Source organism: Phocoena sinus, chromosome 8 (assembly GCF_008692025.1).
Source record: "Phocoena sinus isolate mPhoSin1 chromosome 8, mPhoSin1.pri, whole genome shotgun sequence".
NCBI lineage: Eukaryota > Metazoa > Chordata > Mammalia > Artiodactyla > Phocoenidae > Phocoena > Phocoena sinus.
The window spans coordinates 46,600,344-46,618,332 of NC_045770.1; the positions used below are offsets into that span (position 1 = coordinate 46,600,344).

Here is a 17,989-nt window from a genome sequence, read left to right on the forward strand (position 1 = left end):
CCGTGGTGAAACTTGTCCGCAGTAGGCACTCAGTAGATGCTTGCTGAGTTGAATGAACTCAGTAGGTGGACACAATGAACATCTTCCAGGTATCAGGCCCTGTGCCAGGAGCAGGGAGATGGGGTCTGCACTAACATCTATGGTGCCTCTGTGCAAGCTATGAGGAATTAAAAAATAAGATGAAAAGACACCCCCTTTTAACCAGTAAGAGAAAAGCACTGCTTCCTCCAGGCTGGCACAGGGCCTTGGTGAGGGGCTCATGGGCTGGATTTCAGGTCCCCATCACTCCTCTTGTCAGGGCGTAACTTTACAAAACTGCACCCAGGACTCTGCTTTGAGGAGTGTAGAATGAGAAGAACACAGACCCCGACCCCACATTGCTTCACTCTGACTGGGAAATCAAGATATGAATTCAAAATAGAACCTTGAATGCTAAGTATCCATGGACTTCAACCAACATATTCTGAGAACCTTCTAAGTTCTAAGTGTCTCCAGAGAGATGGAGATGCATCTGTTGTGATTTTAGAGAAAGAGAAATGAGGGCTTTGGGGTCACCCTGGGAGAGGTGGAACTCGGCAGGCCTCAAACAAGGCGAAGTATCCAGAGCCTCCAGGAAAAGCATAAGTTTCGTGAGTAGATATCTGGGCCAGTGCATCTAATTCAGTTGCATTCAACAGCCATTTAGTAACATCTGTTCTGTAAGAGTTCTCTGGGGGCTCAGGGTTAAAGAAGGTGCACAGGCCCAACCTCAAGGAGCTTGCAGGCTAGTTAGAGAGACTGACCTGGAAACAATTACAGTAGACTGTCTGTGCTGCCGAAGACAGGAGCCTGAGGATGAGGAACAAACAGGGTGACTTGTTGGCCACTCACCCTGCAGTACCCCAGAGTGGACGGGTGAATGCCTGGGGCCACCTCTCCCCCTCCACCCCTATACTCCTGTTTCACTTTGGAGGAGGCCAGAGGTCAGTCTCAGAAACTATGTAGAAGAGTCAGCTCTGGCTTTGCAACCAGGCAGACCTGAGTTCTGGTCTTGAATCTTCCATTTACCTGCTGTGTGTTCGGATAACCTCTCTGATCTCACAACAGGAAATTGTGAGGATTAACTATGATAAATTCTGTACAACACTGAAGGGCACTTGAATGGACTCTGTCATTGCTGGAGGTGGACGAGGCGGCTGTAGCACACACAGCAGTGCAGGGAAGAGACTGCAGACGCCTAAGGCTGGCCGAGGAGGGGGTCCCCTTACCAGGGAACCACAGACCACAAAAGGGCAGCCAGTCGATTTGGTCCCTAGAGATGTTTGATTTAAAGTGACTTTTGAAAAACAAATTCTTTCATTAGGGAAAGGCTGCCCCGGGCTAACTCCCTCCTAAATCCCTACAGCAGAGTCTGGCCTCACCCCAAATTTCAGAAACATGTAGCCTTGGTGTGAACTGTGGACCCAGTCCCTTTTCTGTAATCTTCATAGACCCCAAGTTCATCTGACCCCAAAGTGCCTTAGTCAAAGGGGAATTAATGGGACATTTGGCCAAAAATTCTGAATGGAGATCTTCCAGGCACAGAACATTCTGGAACCCACAGTGTTTTATATCCTCTTCTCACAGTGGCTGGGGTCAAAGCAAAGCTGGAGGGAAAACTGTCTAAGGAGACCTGGACCCAAAAAAGGCCAAGAGTTTTTAATTCTGAATCTGTGTTGTGAACAGTATGTATTGGCATCCTATTTAGATTCCTTCTGGCACATTGGCTGGTCTTATTAGCAATAAAGTCAATTTTTAAAAAATGAAACAAATTTTAGCAGTTGAAAAGGAATTCTTTGAAAAAAACTCACTTTAATTTTAATATTACTTTTTAATGTTATTAATTTTATATGCTATAGCTCAAGTGAGAGCAGTTGTCCCATTTAAAATTTGATCGTCTTATTTGCAAATACAATTTTTAAAAACATTGAGAGTCATATAATCGGTAGAAGTATTTTCTGTTAAATTCCCTGGGTGTTTGTGGGGGCTGTTTTCTTAAATTGTCTTAGAGGGGAAGTACTTTCTTTTATTCATCTTTGGATCAACAGAACCTATTTAGCATAGCAACTGATATACAAAAGATAATAAATAAAAGTTTGTTGAATAAATAAAGTGACTTTTGAAAAATTTGAATTCGTGGACAACATTTTAAAATTAAGAGACTTCATTTGAAAAAAAAATTTTTTTTAAACCCTGGATTTCTGACTTCTCTAGAAAAACCAGGAGCTCTGAATATTGGGTGCATAGTTTGGCATGTGTACAAGTCAAATAGGACTGATCAGGTTGCCCCTAGTCTCTACCCTGCCCCGTCACCGGCCTTTTTCAGGACGGTCCTTCTCTCTCACTCCAGGGCTGCCCTTTCAAAGGTTCAGAATGTTCTAAGCCACAGTTTTTCTTGTTTATTGGTGTTTTCTCCAGTTACCTTTAAAAGAGGAGATGAAGAACTCCTTCCCTAAGTAGGGAATCTCTGCTCATTAACCCTTTCATGGTACTCTGGTGCTAAGGGAGACTCCCCTTCAGTATTTCATTTGATTTTCACACTGTGACCAGAGTGGAGTAAGGAGTGCTTCTGAAACCCTCCAGGTGGGTCTTGGAGAAGCAGTAGGGTAGGGGCGTGACTTTTCTCAGATGAGCAAGCTGGTGTTAAGCGGTACCCACGGTCATCCACAAGTACATCCACAAGTAACCCAGAGCCCTGCTGCTGAGCCATCGCTTCCCCAGCTTCTGAATAGGGCAGGCAGGCAGAGTTTTGCAAGGCACAGGTATCTCTGGACCTTGATGTTGTTGGCTGGAGGGGAGGGGTAGTTCAGAGAAGCTTCTGAAACAACTCAGAAGATAAAAGCTGAGTTTCTGTGGCTTCCCAGCCAGAAAGCGGAACTGCAGACTGAGATGTAATAGGAGTAGGCTGTGAGGAAAGTGAGGCCAAAGCTCAGGTCTTGGGGACCATGAAGTTTTGTGGGCCCCTCTTGCTCAGGGAGGATGGGCCAGCCTGGCCCACCCAGAGCTTTCCAGCATAAATCACAAAGGGAAGTGAGAACTGCTTTTCTGACTCTTTCCCACAGAGACCATTTCCCGGAGCCAGGAGGAATGGTCAGCTCAGAAAAGCCCTCCTCCCCAAGAGCCTTCCCAAGGTCCTAAATCTCTCCTTCATCCCAGTCCCAGCAGCTTTGGGAAGGAGTTGCTGGGAGGTGGCCGAGTATTGGAGCCAAAGGAGCATCCCCTGCCTCTGGGCACCAGCCACTTGGGCCTTTAAACTTGGACCAGATGTTAGTGCTAAGTGCCTGCCTGTCATGCACACGCCCAGTATAGGTTAAACCCCACTCGGTGTCAGCAGTTGGATTTCCTGGGAAACATTCTCTGAGATGAAGATTGGCATATTAGGCAGTGCTCTTGGGATCGACACCTCTAGAAGGAAAGGAAGCAGGACAGGAAAAAGGGAGAGAGGTTGGGCTAAGTGGGAGCCATCGGAAGACCCAGCTGGGTGTGCTAGGAGGCTCATGAACAGGGATGGTCCTTCAGAGTCATCCTGAGTTGGGCCAAGGGATCTGGGCCTTGGTACCCCTACATCCATCATTCATTGGTTGTGGGCTGCTGCCCTGGGAATGGGGTGTGACTTTGGTCAAGGTGGCTCTCTTCAGTTGAGGAAAGTCTCAGAATAGGCTCATAGCTGAGGGTACCACTGGGGGAATAACCCCTTCGTTCCTAAAAGGGGAATCTGGGCGGCACAGCACCCTGTCCACCTCACCAGCATTCTGCTAAGTGCTCCACACAGACTAACTCACTGACTTCTCCCAGTGACCCTCCAAGAGGCAGGGGTTGTTGTCATCCCCATTTTATAGACAAAGAAGCTGAGAGGTTAGCTCAGCTTTGCTCATGAGGGATGGAACCAAGATTTGAGACCACGGACTGTGCATTATTTATGTTGTGGAGAGAGAGAAAAAAGGAGGAGGAAAGGGAAGGATAAGCAGGAAGGAAGGCACAGCAGGAGGAAGGGGAGGGCCTCACACACAGTGCTATGGGCAGCCCATGCCCAGAGCTCCAAGTCCAGGGAAACCAGAGCCAGAGCAAGCAAGGAGGCGTGATCCTCCGATCAGTCCTGGGTCAGCCCCATTGGGTCCACCCAGGCTGAGGGAGGTGGCAGTAAGTCAGAAGCTAGGCAGGCAGAGAAAGAATGGGCCGCACCATCCCTCAGTCATCTCAATCTCCTCCTCGCCATCTGAAATACTACAGAGGGGTTATGAGTTGTAAAAGCCATCCGAACAAGGAAACTGTGAGCCAGTCCACTGGTAGCTGTTGCTGGGCTCTAAAACCCCAGGGTGCTGCTCAAGTTTGCCCTCAGCCTTTTGACCCCGACTTCTCCAGTGACCCACAGCTCTGGCTCCACTGACGTCACGAGAAACAGGATGCAGTATCTTCTCTCTGAACTTGCTCATCTACTCCAGTTCTGAATTCAGTCCCATGGAGAAGAGCCTTTGCTCTCTGTGTTGGATCTATGACCTTGTCCATCGGTTACTGAGTTCATATCACATTGCAGGTCCCAAGCTAAGCGCTAAAGAATCAAAGGGGACAAGACCCTTTACTTGCCCTTAAAGAGTTGCTATGAAAGACAAGGAAATATATATAACTATAATACAAGGAAGAAAGGGATAGGTGCTGTGGGAGAGGAAAATGCCATAGGAATGCAGAGTTGGGAGTGATAACTTCCAGAAGGGAAGCTTCATGGACGGAAGTGCCTTTTGAATTGTTCCTTGAAACGTGCAAGGATGGTAGGGTTTGGATCAAGGAAGTATAGGGATTGAGGTGTAAGATGGTGTATAGTCAAGAAAACACACACTTTATAAAGATTAACAGCCTTTCAGTTTGGATGCAGCATGGAGTGGATAAAGGGGAAATTCAAAGAGCAGATTGGGCGTAGACCACGGAAGGCCTCAAATGCCAGTCGAGGATGTTTGAGCTTTATTTTATAGGCATCAGGAGCCATCGGAGGTTTGGAAGCAAGAACATGACAAATCTGAGTGTGCTTTGGAAAAATGAAATGGAGTAGGGAGAATCCAAGAATAGAAAGACCAATCAGGGAACCACTAAAGTGGTCAAGTGAGACGCAGATGGGCTGGTCTAAGGTTAGCAATAGGGATGAAGATCATGAAACAGGTGAGAAAAATGGAAGCAGGTCAAATCAGCAGAACTTGGTGCCCAATTGACTGTGGTTGACTGATGACAGAAGAAGTCAAAGTAGATTGGGCAGTTTTGAGCCCGGGAGGTAGGAGGTAACAGAGTGAGGGAGGACAGCAGAAGTGGAACGTTGAGAAGGAGAGAAGGGGAAAAGCGGATTCATTTGGTAAAGGGCTTGGAGGATTGGAGAGGACTGTTGGACATCCAAGTGGCAATCTCTGGCAGATGGTGAGCTGTAAGTGTTTGCTGAGAGGTGACAGTATTTGCCATTGGAATGAATGACAATGTCAAGGTTAGAATGCGGCTGAGTTTCTCATGGCCAGACTTGCTTAAAAGCTGCCAAGGTCTCCCCTTGGTTTCCTTTTCATTCACTCATTTAACAGATATAATTGTTGCATGGCCTTTCTATGGTGAGGTTGAACTAAAGACAGATGAAACAATTAAAAATTCTACTATGTAATCTTTGCCCCCAGTCCTAACCATCAATGTAATCATACAAGCAGCGGCCATTTGCCAATCACAAGGCACCTGGTTAAAATGAGACACTTATTATTTCATTTCATCTTTACAACAAGCTGACGAGTTAGACGTTATTATTATTCCCATTTTATGGAAAATTAAAACTCAGAAAAGTTATCTGATGACCCAAGATTACATATTGGCGGGTTATCAAGGAACCTAGATCCGAATACTGGTTATCAGATGCCCAAACCCCTGCCATTAACCTTTAGGCTATTTGGTGAGATTAAATGGACATTTTTTAAAATGTTAAATAAGAACCCAAATGCTGTCACCATCAGATTTTTAAATCGCACCTATGCAGGGCTTGGCAAGCAGTAGGTACTTAATAAATGTCTGCAGAAGGCAGGCAGGCAGACAGGAAGGTTGAGCAGGCCAGGTGTGTGGTAGATACAGCCAGTGCCAGGAGAAATCACATTGGGTTGTAACGGGCAGGATTTGCACTGCTGGAGAAAGAGCAGAAAGTGACAGGAATATAGAGGCTGAGAGGCTAGAGATTATTGGTGAATTCAGAGTGTGTCCGATGGGAGTGAGGCCAGTTCTGCTAGAGGGGGCAATTGTGTGTAGAGTTTCAGAAGGTATGTTGGGTTCCTGTCATTAAAGAGATAAGCCTTTTGGACTCTATTTTATGGACAGTTAGAAGTAACTAAAGGCCTTTGAGCCTGGTTGTGAAGCTGTTGCAATAACCCAGCCATTTAGCACTACAGGATGGAGAGTGGATGACAGATGGAGGTGAGACATTCCCTCGGAGGAGTCAGGCATGTAGTCAAACACCTTTGGACATCCATCCCCAGGCTGGGAGGGTGGCCCTGCAGAGCCCCGCTACCATCTTTTTTTTTTTTTTTTTGGCCATACTGCACGGCAGGCGGGATCTTAGTTCCGCAGCCAGGAGTCGAACCCATGCCCCCTGCATTGGGAGCGTGGAGTCTTAACCACCAAACTGCCAGGGAAGTCCCCCCGCTACCATCCTGAAAGGCCCCAGAGTTATAAGGAGAACACCCTGGAGTCGTAGCCGATTTCCTCTGTTGAACTCCGTGTCACTCACTGCCCCTCAGCAGAGAGAAATCTAAGAGAATGGGAACCAGAATAGGGAGGCTCTGATTAGGAGAGATGGTAGAGAAATGCCCAGAGTTTGGGCACTCAGGGGTAACGTGAAGGCACAGGCTTCACTGGGGAGAGCTGCCAGCAGCGGGTCAGAGGCTGCGGAGAGGGCAGCACCAAGGCGGGACAGGACTTTGCCAAGAGCACAGGTGCTTTTTCCCAGCCCAGCCGTGTTGTAGAAAGAGCCCTGAACCAGGTACCCAAAGCCTGATTAGAATCTCGACTTGCCACATATACAAGCAAGGTGCCCGTGGTAAGTTATCTAATATTTCTAAGATAACTGATGTGGAAACATCCAGCACAGTGCCTGGCGGTTGGCTGATACTTAACAAATATGTACAGAGCATGAAGGTCCAGGAGCTTCAGTTTGCTCACCTGTGAAACACAGATAACTATCCCAGACGGGCCTCCCTGCCAGGGTTGGGGAGGAGCAAGTGAGATGCAGGACGGGGACACTCGCCCAGGAGGCAGGAGACCAATCTAGGGGGGACAGCACGACCTTCATGGGGCCGCTGCACTCTCCAGAGCCCCTTTCCAGCAGTGGAGGTGTGGCTTTACGAGTCTCTACACCTGTTTCTACCAAAAGGCAGCACAGCCCTGTGTGCTCTCACCCTGGGAGAGAGAAGATTCCACGGAGCCTGTGGGTGCTGGATCATAAACCCTCCCCAGTAGGAGTGGGTCTTCGTCTCTTTATCGCCGGTGCCCAGCCCACCACTGTACCTGCGTGGAGTAAACTGACCTCTGCGGTGCCCAAGGCACCACGCTTGGGGCCAACCAGGACAGCCACAGCTCAGAGCTGGTCCTAAGTCCTGACCCACAGCTGGTTCCGGTGGAGGGCTGGGTGGCCCCATAAACTCCACTCATTTAGGGATGGAGGGAACCAGTGCTGGAGAGCCAGTTGAGGTGACCTATAAACAACTTCACTGTCACCCTGGTGGGTTCTTCTTGGATTGACATTCAGGGCCCCTTGCAGTCTGACTTTCCATTCTCTCCTTTCGTGGGACCTGAAACCACACACACAGCCTACATCCCCCCCACTTCTACCCTGAACCTTAATTTCCTTTTGCATCAAATACCTTTCTCCCCAGCTGTACCCCTGATGGATAATCTCCACCTGTCCAAGATGTGGCACGTGTGTCCCCTCACCTAAGAAAGGTTATCCTACAGGAAGTACCTCTCCCTTCTCTCGGTCTCTGCTGCCCTTGAGCCGTTCTGCTGCCCTCACACTTTCCCCCCAGAGTCAGTATAACTATACATGTTCCATCTCTCTTTTGCCCATTAGTCCTTTAGAGGGCTGGGTCCACGCATTCTTGTTTTTATAGATGAGCAAACTGAACCTCCTTCCCCCGGGATTTGGCACACTGTCTTCTGCAAAGCAGGTGTTTCATAAAGATGTATTAAATGAATGAATGAGGGAATGAATAGCCATCATTATCATATGACTATTTCTGTCATCGCTATCAGCTCCATCAGCATCTGTTAATTCACAGTAGGTAAGCCTGGAACTAGTACTATGTCTAGTGCCTACTATGCCTTCTGTGATTTTTTGCCAAAACACAAAGATAATCCCAGTACAGCTTGAGAACCCTCCTGGTTTCCCGTGGAATAGTGACCCTAGCAGATGTCACAAGGAGCTCTGGTTTTTGAAGATTGGATTTATTATACCCCGGAACAGGGCGGAGAGCACATATATGGGTCTCTAAACCCCGGGGCTGTAGTAGCAGCATAAACACTTGTTTTATTATCTCCTTTCATTCTGCCTTCCCTCCCTGTCCCCAGCCCCAGAGCTCAAGCTGAGAGAGTCTGCTTAATTTCTTTGAGGGAGAATGACTCGGTGTGGGTTCCCTCCAGCTGTTCCTGCAGGAACAGAACCTCGGAATGCAGACCGGTGTCTTTCCATCATCTCACCTCGGCGGGGTTTCTCTCCAGCCCTGCCAGAAAGGGGAGGGGATGGGGGAAGGGCCCGCCACCTGCAGTTGAAAGCATCCTTTGGCCTTATCCCAGACAAGCTGTTTCATCCCGCCGCAGAGGCGGTGGACGTCCAGTCGACAGGCCTGACGTGCTGTACAAACGAGCACTTTGTCACAGGAGGTGCTGTCCCTGATTGATGGCGTCCTGCTTTGTCTTTCAGGCTGTGGTGGTGACTGATGGGGAGCGCATCCTGGGCCTGGGAGACCTGGGCTGCTACGGCATGGGCATCCCCGTGGGCAAGCTGGCCCTGTACACGGCGTGCGGAGGCGTCAACCCGCAGCAGTGCCTCCCTGTCCTGCTGGATGTGGGCACCAACAACGAGGTAACGCGCTGCCTGGGCCGGGAGCCAGAGGGTGGCAGCTGGGATGGCGTGGGGAGCACCTCTGTGTGGTGGTTCTGTTTACAAAGCATCAGGCCATTTCATTCTGGGGTCCCCGCTGCCAGGACACCTCCCCTACATGGCTGTGATGCCAGGACCTCTCTCCTCCCTGGTTGCCCATCCCACTCTCCCAGTCCCATCCTCTCCCCCCAGCCACTGCTGGGTCTTCTTGCTCCCCTACCTCCTGCCAAGGTATCCCCTGCGCGGGCTTTCTGTGCTTCCTTGTCCCGTGTCCCTAGGCAGCTTCCATTGCCCTCATGGCCTCTCTCTGATCTGTTAGTGAAGAAAGCCGCTGAGGCGAGAGTGGCTGCTGGGCTGTGTTTTTTCAGCATTTTAGAGGCCAGCTACCCCTGTAAAAGGATTAAAACTCAAAGCACCAGGACCAAGGGCTGAAATGTCTGGATCAGGCAGATGAGCAATCCTGCAAACCCAGGGAGAGAAACTGACCCGAGCTGTGGCCGAGAGCCACCTGCAGGCTTCCAGGAGGTTTAGGATTTAAGGAGCTCAAACCCCAGCCAAGAGTTTGCTCTGGGTACCACCACGCTGTGTCATGGTGTTTGTGCATGTCTGCAGTTCTCAGCTCTGTGTCTCTGTATCATGAACATAAAAGAATTTCTTCTTGGTGATATTTATCTCTGGGTTTAAAAACAGTGCATGTCCATCTGAGAAAAACGTTTTCTCATGTTCATTGAGAAAACTCCAGAGAAGTATTAAAAATAAAATATTAGTCACACAAGCCAGTAATAATCATTGTTTACAATTTGGGATATTTCTTTCCAGCCTTATCCCTCTGAAACGTTTATTAAAAACAAAATTAAGTTTATATTGCATATACAGTTTTGTATCCTGCTTTTTTAAGTGTAATGTATGTCATGAGTTTTCTCCCAGGTCACTAGCCATTATTCCACAAGGTCATTTTCATAGCTGCCTGGTGTATCACAATTCACGTAAGAAACCCTCCACTCTTGGACGTTTAGGTTGTTTCTAGTCTTCTTGCAAATATAATTGTGCTGTGATACCCGTTTTTGCAGATCAGTCTTTCCATCTCTGATGATTTCCCAAGGATAAATTCCTAGAAAAGGAAATATTGAAGCAAAGGGAATGGTCATTCTTTAGATTCTCGATTCATATCGTCAAAAAGCTTATACTTATTTGCATTCTGAGTTGATCTTTCTCTAGAAAGCTTGTTGTGACTCTGCATGGCCTCCTTCCTCCCTGGATGCCACACAACATCCTCATTTCTAAACAAGAACAAGCACTGTAGCCTCTAATGAGAAGCGATGCTTATTCAGGCTTCATCCACAGATACGGTCAAATGAAGGAGCAGCAGACAGACCTGGCTTCAGAGCTGAGAACTCACGGGGGTGGGAGGGGGAGGAGGGAGGACAAGAAGAGCACGCAAAGTGCTGGCCCGGCAAGCAGGGACCCTGGTCCCGGTACCCCTGACAGCTGGGTGAGTCCCTGTACCTGTCTAGATACCATCCCCTTCTGGTACAATTAGGGCCTGGACCAGAAAGTTGCTAGGTATTCTCCCACCGCTAAATCTCTTCTCTATATGCCTCCCCACCAGCCTAGGAGAAGGGAGGCTGCATGGTGGCACAGCCTTATAGCTGCTCATTAAGACCCATCTTCAAGGTCTGCTCTGCACTGTGGTTCCCCTCCCCAGCCACACGCCTGGGTTTTACTGAAATTGTCCCTCAGCCACAAGGACATGTGTGGAACCGCGCAAACGTGGATGGGTATAGCAAACTTTGTGTTAGTTATTATTCCCATCCATCACCTCCTGCCATGTTCCAACTGGATTTGTTTGAGACCATCTCTCTCTCTCTCTCTCTCTCTCTCTCTCTCTCTCTCTCTCCCTCTCTCTCTCTCTCTCTCTCCCCCCCTCCCTCCCTCCCTCCCTCCCTCCCTCCCTCCCTCCCTCCCTCCCTCCCTCCCTCCCTCTCTCTCTCTCTCTCTCTCTCTCTCTCTCTCTCTCTCTCTCTCTCTCTCTCTCTCTCTCCAAAAAGCTGGCTCTAGGCAAGAAGTGGAACGGCTTGAGACTGATTCTTAGGCCATTGCATCCCTTGGAAGGGTGTTGGTTGCCTCTAGCAGATGCCTTAGATCCTTTATCACTGAAGGTCCAGCACTCAGCAATGATGTGCTAAAGTTTAGAGTTAGTGCCAACTTGTAGCAAACCCACCAGAAAAGATGGTGAGAAACTATGAGTAATCAGGGCCAGGCCCTTTTCACAGACCACCCTGTTTCAGCCTGACAATAACTCTGTGAGTGGAGCTCAGTTATTACTCTCTTTTTACAGCTGAGGAAACTGAGGCCCAGAGAGATTAATAGGCCCAAGAAGATCTGCTAGAAGTGGCAGGAGTAGGTCCTAATCCACATGAGCGCTCCTCTCCCCACACCGTACCGCACTGCCTGCCCGGGTTTTTGTTGCTTTATGAGTAAAGATTATGTCTTGACTTTTAGAATTTTTATTACTAAAGTAACTTTAAAACATTATTCAGAATTTTAAAAGGAGAAGGAAATGGCGTTTCTCCCACTATGCTACAGTTGTGCTCCTGTCCGATGTTTCTCTGTGCGTATACGTAGCTGTAGATACAGTATTACCTAATGAATCATACTGTACCCCTAATTTTGTTCTGATTTCTTCAATGAAGATTATTTTGTGAGCACTTTCTCTTTACTTATCTTTTTTTAAGTTTATGAAGTGTTTAGTAGGTGTCAGGCATTCTGCTAGGCTGAGGGAGATAAATGAGAGCCAGGCGTGGGTGGAATCTTTTAGTTGTCAGTGTTTCAACACTGTCACCTAATTGATCATTTTAATGGCTCATGTGCTACGTCTCCTCAGAGTGTCTGCTTCTCCCCCCTGGGGCTTTCGCCCTCTGCCTCAGCTCTCCCTCCTGGGTGTGGAAGGGAGAGAGTTTTGGAAGGACCAGAGGATTCCCCAGCTGAGGGGACAGGGCACAGCCTGACCTGCCATGCAACACCACAGACGAGAGAGAAAGTAGTGTTCACCACGTCCAGTAAGACCTATGCCAGCACCTGCAATGGCCAGGCATAGTTCTGGGCCCTTGTATATTTCGATCTCTCTGTTTTTAAATATTTATTTTATTTTATTTTATTTATTTAATTTTTTTTTTTTTTTTTTTTTTGGCTGCGTCGGGTCTTAGTTGGGGCACGCAGGATCTTCGTTCCGGCATGCGGGATCTTTATTGTTGAGGTGCATGGGCTCTTTGTTGCGGCGCTCGGGCTTCTCTCCAGTTGTGGCATGAGTGTTTTCTCTCTCTAGTTGTGGCACGTGGGCTTAGTTGCCCCGTGGCATGTGGGATCTTAGTTCCCCGACCAGGGATCGTACCCGCCTCCCCTGCATTGGAAGATGGATTCTTTACCACTGGACCACCGGGGAAGTCCCTCAATCTCATTTCGTTCTCACACCAACTGTATGAGATATTGTTCTCCCCTTTTTACAGATGAGGGAACTGAGATTGACACACGTTAACTACTTACTTCAGGTCACACAGCTCTAAGTGTTGGAGCTGGAATTTGAACCCTGGTCTCTCTGGCACCAGAGTGGCCTTGTCTACGGTGGCACACTGCTCCAAGATGTCAAGTATTTGTGTCACAGACTGGGTAATGAAGACTGAGAAAGTAGGTGTTTCACACAGTCTGTGTTCCATGGGCACTCAGGATCAAACTAGGGCACACCGATGCCATTTTCACAGCCCTCCCCCACAAAGAAAGGTGAACTCCCGCCAGACCTTCTTCAAGAAAGTTACAAAGAGGCCAACATTGGGAAGACGGAAGACAATGATTTCTGTCTTTTCAAATGCATTGACTATGTGATCTTCCACACTAGAGTTCTTTTTAAAAAATACTCAGTTTGCAAGATTTTTCCCCTAGAAGTCTGGGGGCACATCTCTCACCCAGAGCAAGACACAGCAACAGGAGAGGGAGGCTCTGCCTTGCAGCTTCCGTCTTACGTGGCAGTGCAGGGAGGGTTGCTGCTGTGAAGGCTTTAGTTTCAGAACAACTAGACCATCTGTGTGTATGTCTCTATAAAAAACTTCTGAGGCAAAAGGGGCTTTAATCAGAGTCAAAGAAAACACCCCTCCAGGTTTCCTGTTGAAGGAAAACATCTGCTATCTACAGCCCTGAAACTCTGAGTCACTTTTACCTGCTGACACCAAGGAGGTTTGGAAAAATAAATATGTGAGACGTGATCCCAGGAAGGAGGGACATCCCGTGATGAAGTTCCAAAGGGCCAGGGGGAGGGAGCCCCGCCCAGTTAGACAGGGCACCTGCTCAGGCCCTCCTTCCCTTGTGTCTGTGTGTGGATTGGTTTGTCCATCTTGTTTCATGTACACACAGCAGAGTCACAGACTGTTCACATTAGATATCATACTTCCTAGATATTATATATAAATACTTCTCACTCAACCCCCTCGTTTCACATGGGAAAAGGGGCCCCAGGGCAGAAATGGCTTCCGCCAGGTTTGAGTCCAAGCCCAGTGCTTGGCCCACTCTGTGCTAAAGGTTCTATGGGACAACCCAGGGCTTGGCTTCTGTTGCAGAAGTCTTGAGCCTCAATGGATTTTCCTCTCAAAGAGGTGATGTGAAAGTCTCTGTGGAAATGACTGAAGAGGGGGATGGAGGGGACAGATCATCAACAGAGTCTGGTAGGCTGTGCCTTGGGTGTTACTGGTTGCTGAAGCAGCGTGGGATCGCCCACAGAGCTGGGTATGGAAGGGTTCCTTCCACCTGGCAAGACTGTCTTTATTGCAGCTCATAAATAGTCAGCGTTCACCCATGTTGCCATCGGGCGCAGGCTCTCTGTGCACATGTGACCGGTGAAGGGGCCCTTCCTAGGATCTTTGTAGCTTACCCTTGGGCTTAACTGAGCTTCCAGAGAAGTACATGGTGGGCATAACTGTCACCCAGAGGGGGAAAGTGCACCGTGTCCACACCGTGAACCCAATCCCATGACCTCCCCAGACCCCCAGATACTCTCTGAGTAACATCTTCATGTGCCCATTGCTCTGCAAGATAAATACTTTTCCAGACCAAGAGGTTCGTCTCTCCTCCAGCTTAAACCCAGTGCTCAATGATATGGCAAGCGAAGACGAGCCAGCCATTTTGCTTTCCATGACGTTTAGTCTGCCAGATTCTTCACCTTAGAAAGAGCCAGGCACACAGCCACGGAGGGTCTATTCAACTCCCACAGCAGAGGAGGAAGCTCTGGTTCATCTGCTTTGGTTAGAGCCTTACTTAACCTGAAGGCTTACTGAGTGCCAACGGGAGCTTGGCAACTACCTAGCAGAGGGGAAGCAGCAGGCTCAGAGGTGAGGAAGCTGATCCCACCCGGGAAGACCCCTGCTCTAGAAGCTGCTTCCACCAAATTCGTTTTGTGACCTTAGGCAGTTCATTTAACCTTTCTGGGTCTCGAAAACTCGTTTGGAGGAAGCCGAACCAAGTGATTTCTAAGACTTTCCTAGTTCTTAATTCAGCATCTCCTTAGCCCAGTCCTAGAATAAATGCAACTCACATCAGTAAACACTTTTTAATGTAAACATCACTAGGGAGATGCACATGAATAAGGACCCTTTCCTCAAAGAGCTTGCATTACGCAATGGAGATCGTTACTATCCCTATTGGACAGAGAAGTAAAATGAAGCAGGGACAAGTACCCAAAGTCGCAGAGCTAGTTAAGTGGCAGAGCCTGAATTCAAACCCGGGTGTGTCCGATTCCAGAGCCCAGAGCCCCTTCTGATTCTAAAACCGCACTGTCCTGAGGGTGCTCCAGGAGAGCATCTGACCAGGGCCACTGGGCCTGGCAATGCCCCTTCCTCTGCGGCACACTGCCTCCCAGCTTCAAGGTTCCTTCTGCCTCTCTTGATGGGGTTACCAGATTTAGCAAAGAAAAATACAGGATGCAAGTTAAATTTAAATTTCGGATAAATAGCTAATCATTTTTTAACGTAAGTATGTTCCATGCAAAACTTGGGACATATTTATACTAAATATATATATGTATATATCTATATCTATATCTATCTATCTATCTATATATATATATATATATATCTCCTATCTGAAATTCACATTTAACTGGGTGTCCTGTATTTTATCTGGCAATACTGCCTTCTGAAAACTTCTCTTTTTAACATTTATGTGAGGAAGTCCAGGATAGAGGAGAGTTGCCAGGGGAGGGCCCAGGCCAGTTCATAGTGCCATGCCTTGGTGGCAGTCATTCTTATAACCAATCACTCGGTGGGACACAGGGAAGAATGTGGATTTCTTGTTCCATGTGGTACCAAGACAGTGTGGAAGCTCCACCCTCTGCTGTTTTTGAGAAGTCATTTTCCCTCCTGACAAAGGAAAGCCAGTTGGCTGGAGATGTGGACACGGTCTTTCCCCAGACCCCATTCAGGCTGTCACTGCTCCCCAGCCTGGTCTACAGGACCAGCTGGAACTTCCAGCCACTACTGGACTCTTCCAGGAGGACCAGGGAGGGGGTCAGGAGCCAAACCCACATTCCCTGGTCCCCACAATGTCAAATGATGGGGTGGAAAGGGCGCTGTCATGAGACCCAGTCAAAGCAAGGCTCAGTTTCAGCTTAGATATTTTCTGGCTGTGTGAGTTTGGGCAATTTATTTAAACCCTTGAACAACTCTACCTTCCTCAACTGTAAAATGGGCATTAGAGTATGTAAGACAGAAGGATCAAACTACTTTTGATTCAGAAGGAGTGAATTACCTGAAAGTTCTGTACAAGTATGAGAAGCTATATTTTCGTGTCACCTCCATATAGAAACTTTCTTCCCAGTTTTTTGGAGTGCTTAGTTTTGAAGTATTTCAGACATAAAACATTTTATTATAAATAAAATAAATATTATAAAATATCAGGACTTTTTTTTAAAGCTTCTTATGGTCACCTTTATATCTCAGTAGTACCTCATTAGTGTTGACCTTTCACCTTAAGTGCAGATATACTGAGAAATTTTTGGAAAATCCTAAAATTCTTCAGTACCACTGGAGAATTGGACCTGCCCCAGAAACCGTGTATGCAGCACTGAGAAATCCACTCTTGGCAGCCTAATGCACCACTGAACCAATCTGTGACTTGGAAACATTACAGATTATAATTTACCGTGGACCCTTTCACCTCTATAAGAACTAAAAAGTGAATATTTTCTGCAAATGCCAAGAGTTAGACTATTTTTATCATTTATGTGTATGCCCTTTGCAGGCTGTTTGTATGTGTCAGACAGTTGAAGTTGTGATATCTGTGCAGTTTTGTATGCTGCTTTTTTCATTTTGAATAATCTCATACACATTTGTCCGGGTGGCTGCATAGTCTTAAAAGCCACCAGTTTCAATGACTGCCTAGTTGTCCATCTAGGTGTTACATCATCATTTACTTCCTTGATCCCCCTTGGCTGGATGTTTGCTGCTTCTAAGTGACTTTTAGATGATCACTTTGAAAGTGGCCTGTGGAAGGGTAGGCACCATATATGTCCCACTCTCATCCTTTGGTCACACACACACGCTCACACACACACACAACTGCCACGGCAGGGTCCTAAACAATCTCAAGGATGCATAACCCAGGAGGCAAAGAGATTGAGAAAAGAAGTTCAGACCTTACTGTCTTTCCGATGTAGCCGTGTGGCTCCTTGGAGAAAGCGCTAAACCCACCTCAGATTCTGTGGACCCAGAATTGGGGTTGAGGCGTTGAGAAGGCAGGTACTTCCTGGTCTTTTCTGTCCACTATACCTTTGCCCTGCCACCTCCTATAAGGCAATATGGAGCTAGAATGGTGTCCTAAGCAAGAATGAGCCACCTAAGCAGCCTGGCTCGGTGGTTAAGACTGTGGGCTCTGGAGCTGGCAGCCGTGAGTTTGAATCCAGATTCTTCCGCTTACTAGCCCAGGAAAGAGGCGGCTGTTTAACCTCGCTGTGGCTTCCCCTCCCTCAGCAGTACCTGACACATTAGCAAACGCTGTGAGAGTCAAAGCTGCTGCCATTACTTTACAGCACGTTATGATTCCCAAAGCTCTTTCACGTGTATTATTTCACTTCCTCATCACGATCGCCCTTTGCAGCTGGTATTCTGTCCCCATTTGACAGATGAGAAGGCGGCTCTGAGAGGTCACGTAATTTGCCTGAGGTCACACAGCTTGTCAGTGGTGGAGGTGAGACAGGACTCTGAGCCCCTTGAGGGCAGGACCCATGACATCCTTGCCTCTGAATCCTGTAGGAGCAGTCCGGATGGAGATGACGATAACACAAAACCTTGACCCCAAGGAGCTCATCTTTGTGGCGGCGGAGATACAAAAATAGATACTTTCCAAATACCCGAAAACATAAAATTACTTCCTGTTTCTTAAACGCACCAGGGCACCAGGTACTTCTACCTCCAGCCCCCAACCTTTCTTTGTGCCAATTTCTAAGCCTGGAGAGCCCAGCCCACTGAGCAACATCTGCCCATCTTTTAAAGCCTGACCATTTCTTCCGTGTCGCCATCCCCACCCGTTCCCCGGCGGTAATTACTCCACTCCTTCTCTGTGCTGCCAGGTGCCATGCTTTGTGCCGAAGAAATGTCTCTAATCTGTAATAGAGTTTACTTACTCATCAGCCACCTGCATTAGGCCATGAGCACCTTAGAGGCAGTGACCATCCCTTACCTACAAATTCCCCGACAGGCCTGACGGCAGCAGGTGTAGAGGGTCAGTAAATGTGTCGTGCACGAATGAGCCCGCTGATTTCTGCATAGGGGTGTGTGTGAGGGGTACAGAGAGGCGGGAGTGGTCATCAGACCAGGGCAGACAGGGAGG

The 17,989-nt window shown here is 48.0% G+C and overlaps 1 protein-coding gene across 6 annotated transcripts in view; it reads left to right on the forward strand.

Annotated features, from left to right (window-relative positions):
* The window catches only part of ME3 (malic enzyme 3), a 297,110-nt gene that overhangs the window by 233,154 nt on the left and 45,967 nt on the right, over positions 1-17,989 (forward strand). For all 6 annotated transcript variants that reach the window (XM_032641780.1, XM_032641779.1, XM_032641778.1 and 3 more), the window contains one exon: positions 8,942-9,103. In XM_032641780.1, the coding sequence (XP_032497671.1) occupies positions 8,942-9,103 (162 nt within the window). The remainder of the gene's footprint in view (positions 1-8,941; positions 9,104-17,989) is intronic.